Source organism: Chrysochloris asiatica, unplaced genomic scaffold (assembly GCF_000296735.1).
Source record: "Chrysochloris asiatica unplaced genomic scaffold, ChrAsi1.0 scaffold00257, whole genome shotgun sequence".
In the NCBI taxonomy this organism is placed as follows: Eukaryota; Metazoa; Chordata; class Mammalia; order Afrosoricida; family Chrysochloridae; genus Chrysochloris; species Chrysochloris asiatica.
Genome location: NW_006408775.1, coordinates 2,431,147 through 2,435,785, shown reverse-complemented (window position 1 = coordinate 2,435,785; position 4,639 = coordinate 2,431,147). Strand labels below are relative to the sequence as shown.

At 50.5% G+C, this 4,639-nt stretch overlaps 1 protein-coding gene across 1 annotated transcript; it reads right to left on the bottom strand.

Annotated features, from left to right (window-relative positions):
- Positions 1-1,494: 1,494 nt before the first annotated feature.
- Positions 1,495-1,902, bottom strand: FLYWCH2 (FLYWCH family member 2). Its single transcript, XM_006873976.1, has one exon. It carries the CDS (start codon positions 1,900-1,902, stop codon positions 1,495-1,497), a length of 408 nt encoding a protein of 135 aa, XP_006874038.1.
- Positions 1,903-4,639: the final 2,737 nt, after the last annotated feature.

Sequence of the window (4,639 nt, the reverse complement as noted above, 5' to 3'; positions counted from 1 at the left end):
GGGGGGACAGAATTTTGCTTACAAAAGTAACAAGCTTGATCTAAAAGAAAAAAAAAGCAGAGTGTCCACAGTGAAAATCCAAGGGTGACTGGGCCCTAGGCCCTTTTGATCTTGCCCAAAGAGCCTTCAAAAAACTCGTGGAAAAATTACATTATCTTTTCATTCCATTTTTCCACTACTTTTGTTAAGCCCCCTCCCCCCCTCATGTATCCCTCTGTAGAGTTCACCACTAAGCATGAACGCAGACGCTGTGCTGTTGTCAAGGTTACGTGGACGCGCAGGGATTGGGAAGTCATCGTTGTCAGGGTTACGACACACTAAGGGCAGTGCTGCCAGCAACACACACCCTGACCCTCCTTGGATGGTGGGGACTCCTCCCATTCCACCCAGGGGACTGGGGGCAGCTGCCCAGATGAACGTCAGTCACCTTTTTCCTCTGCATCTGGAAAAGAAGAGGATGGGTCAGGCTGCCATCAAAGGAACTGGGGTGGGGAAGTCCTGGGCTCTACCTGGTACCAGGAAGCCAGGAGCAGAAGCCTGTACCTGTTAGGGTGATGGCTGACGCCAGGGACTCGGACCCAAAGGCTGGTAGTTACTTCCAGCAATATTTTGGACACAACAGAGCAAAACACAGAAGAGCTACTGTCACCCCAACTTCCAGGACTGGGCTGGGTGTGAGGCGGGGAGACCTGGGACCAAGGTATAGAGGTACAGACAGGGTAGGTGGCCGGGGGATCCACGACTGCCCATGGGGCTCAGGTCCTGCACTGACCCTCTGTCCATATGTACAGGGGGTGGGGGGGCCTCTGGCAGGCCATGCCCAGGTCAGCAGATGGGTGTTAACTTCTCTTCCTCTCACTGGGCAAGGTCAGGGCTCTGGGATGGATGGAGGATAGAGGTTGGGGACAAATGAATTAGAGCTACAGAACCAAGTACTAGGCTGTGTAAATCGGATCCGTGAGCTGGAAACTCCAGGCAGAGCTGCTTCTCAGGGAGACACCAAGCCTCCATCCCTCTGCAGGGGACTGACTGGTGGTCCCAGGGTGACAACTTGACCCTGAGCACAGCCTGTTCACAGGTCACTGGGGACTGGTCTGAGGAACCAGCTGGTCCCAGGATAAAGACACTCAAGTAGGACTGATCTTTGGGTATCACCCAACAGCATGAGCTGTGCCCTCTGCACTGGGGGGCTGGAGGCTGGGGTCCCTGGTCTCTGAGAGGCCCTGTCTCCGTCCAGGAAAGGTCAAGCATCACATAGAAGCAGAGCCTAGAGTCTGAGAATGGGACATCTGTCCCAACCAAGGCGAGTGCAGAGAGCCGGGGCTGTCGGCTCCTACCCCCAAGCAAGCCTGCAGCACTCAGACCACTGCAGCACCCCCACCCCCACCCCAGACAGCTCTGCCACCCAGCGCTCCCTAACTTGAGCGATGTGGGTGTTCAGACTGCCTGTCCTGGAGGAGCTGAGGGGAAGGCGGACCCGCACCTGTTGGCTCGTTAACTATCCCGGTTCATCCAGCAGGGGGCAGCAGCTCCCAGAACACCAAGCCCCTTGGGCGGGGGGAAGGCAGCCCCACCCTCACCTGTGTCTAGCCTGCTTCGTTTGGGCTCAGGCTCCTGGGATGTGGCTTCCATCTTCTGCTGGGCCTCGGGGTGGATCTTCAGGAGGGCCTTGGCGAGGGTGGCAGAGCCGGGCACGCCCAGGGACATGATGCAGTGCACCCCTTTGCGCTTGGCCCCAGACACTTTGGCACTGTCTTTGGAGGCCGTGAGCAGGACGAGCCTGGAGAACTTCTTAGGTATCCTGGGGGCCGCAGGGACGACGTCCATGCCAGGCTGTCGGGCAGGTTCTTGGCCAGCCCGCATGCTCTCACCCTCCCGCTCTCTGGGCTCGGTCAGGGGCATCCTGGGAGCAGGCTGCCCACAGGCCACGCCCAGGCCAGCAGATAGATGTTAGCTCCTCCTCCAGGTCACGGACCCTGAGGGGCCCAGTGGCAACTTCCTGTGAAGGAGACAAGGTCCCACCAATGGAGGCCCAGAGGTCCAGGGCTCCAGGATGGATGGAGGGTCAAGGCTAGGGAGAAACCTTGTGGGGGGTTCTGCTCTGCCAGCACCTCTAGCGGCCGTTTCAATGTATCTCCTCCTTATCTCTGCCTCATTTTCCCCACCTGAAGCCCCCGGGGGTGGGAGGGGGGAGTTGAGTGATGAATGTACTTCTAACTAGGAGTTACTAGGAGCCCAGAGCCTTGTACTCACTGACCATGTAGCGGATACCACAGGGTTTTCTTGACAAGTCGGGCTGCTAACCTCAAGGTTAGCAGTTCAAAACTATTCCGTGGGAGAAAGATGAGGCTTTCTGCTCCCATAAAGATTTACAGGCTTGGAAACCCTGTACTGGGTCCAACCAACTCCGTGGCACATCACCACCACCGATCTCAAAGGGAGGAGCTCTCTTTTCCTGTATAGGGTTCCCGAGGAGCAGCTGGTGAGCTTGAACCACTGACCTGGTGGTTCATACAACTTTTGCAGTCTAGCACATTAACCTACAGTGCCACACTAGGACCTGATGTTGTTGTTGTTAGGTGCCATCAAGCCAGTACCAACTCATAGCGACCCTATGCACAACAGAACGAAACACTGCCCAGTCCTGGGCCTACCTCACAATTGTTGCCATGCTTGAGCCCACTGATGCTGCCACTTTGGCAATCCATCTCGCTGGGGGTCTTCCTCTTTTTCTCTGACCCTCCACTTTACCAAACATGATATCCTTCTCCAGTGACTGGTCCCTCCTGACAATATATCTGAAGTACGGAGAGACAAAGTTTGGCCATCCTGGCCTCCAAGGAGCACTCTGGCTACACGTCTTCCAACACAGATCTGTTGGTTCTTTTGGCAGCCCATGGCACCTTCAATGTTCTCCTCCAACACCATAACTCAAAAGCATCAATTCTTCTACGGTCAAATATCTAGCTTTTGCATGCATCTGAGGTTATTGACAATACCATGGCTTGGGTCAGGCGCACCTTAGTCCTCAAGCTGACATCTTTGCTCTTCAACACTTCAAAAAGGTGTTGTGCAGCAGATTTGCCTAATGCAATACATCGTTTGATTTCCTAACTGCTGCTTCCATGAGTGTTGATAGTTGATCCAAGAAGAATGAAGTCCTTGACAACTTCCATCTTTACTCCGCTGATAAGAATGTTGTTGATTGGTCCAGTGGTGAGGATTTTTGTTTTCTTCACATTGAGATGTAATCCATACTGAAGGCTGTGCTCTTTGATCATCAGCAAATATTTTAAGTTGTCTTCAGTTTCAGTAAGCAAGGTTGTATCATCTGCATATCGCAGGTTGTTAATGAGTCTTCTTCCAATCCTGATGCCATATTTTTCTTCATAGAACCCAGCTTCTCGGATTATTTGCTCAGCATACAGGATGAATAAGTATGGTGAAAGAATACAACCCTGTCGCACACCTTTCTTAATTTTAAACCATTCGTGTTCACACGTTCTATTTGAACAACTGCTTCTTGGTCCATGTACAGATTCCTCATGAGCACAATTGTGTTTCAGAATACTCGTACTTCACAATGTTGTCCATAGCTTTTCATGATCCACACAATTGAAAGCCCTTTGCATAGTCAATAAAGCACAGATAAACATCTTTCTGGTATTCTCTGCTTTCAGCCAAGATCAATTGGACATCAGCAATGATATCCTTCATTCCACATCCTCTTCTGAATCCAGCTTGAACCTCTGGAAGTTCTCTGTCAATGTATGCTTGCAGCCCTTTCTGTATTACCTTTAGTGAAACTTTATTCGCATGGGATATCAAAGAGATTGTCCGATGATTTCTGCATTCTGTTGGGTCGCCTCTCATTACAATAGGCACAAATAAAGATCTCTTCCAACCAGTCAGCCAGATAGTTGTCTTACAAATTTCTTGGCAGAGATGAGTGAGTGCCTCTTGTGCCACCTCACTTTCTTTTATTCCATCAATTCCTGGTGCCTTGTTCTTTGCCAATTCCTTCAATGCACCTTGGACTTCTTCCTTCAGGATCATTTGCTCTTGATCATATGCTACCTCTTGAAACTGTTGATCATCAACCATTTCTTTTTGGTACAGTGACTCTGTGTACTCCTTCCATCTTCTTTTGATGCTTTCTGCATCATTCAATAATTTGTCCAAAGAATCTTTCAATAATGGAAGTCAAGGCTTGAATTTTTTCTTCAGTTCCCCAGCTTGAGAAATGCTGAGCGTGTTTTTCCCTTCTGGTTTTCTGACTCCAGATCTTTGCACATTTTTTGTAATATTTGACTTTGTCTTCTTGGGTGGGTTCAAATCATCAACCTGTTAGAGCAAATGGTTCCCACCACCCAGAGACCTTTACAAATCACAATGGATTAAAGTCAACAAGCAATCTCTGGTGGCATTGTGGGTTAAGCATTGGGCTAACAAGGTCAGCGGTTCAAAACCACCAATAAACTGCTCCATGGGAAAGGTGAGACTGTCTGCTCCCTTGAAGAGTTACAGTCTCAGAAACCCTATGGGGCAGGGGTCCTACAGGGTCCGTGGTGGGAAGGTCAGCTAGCAAGGTATTACCAAAATGTTACTGGGGTGGAAATGGGTGAGTTTGTTTTTCGCT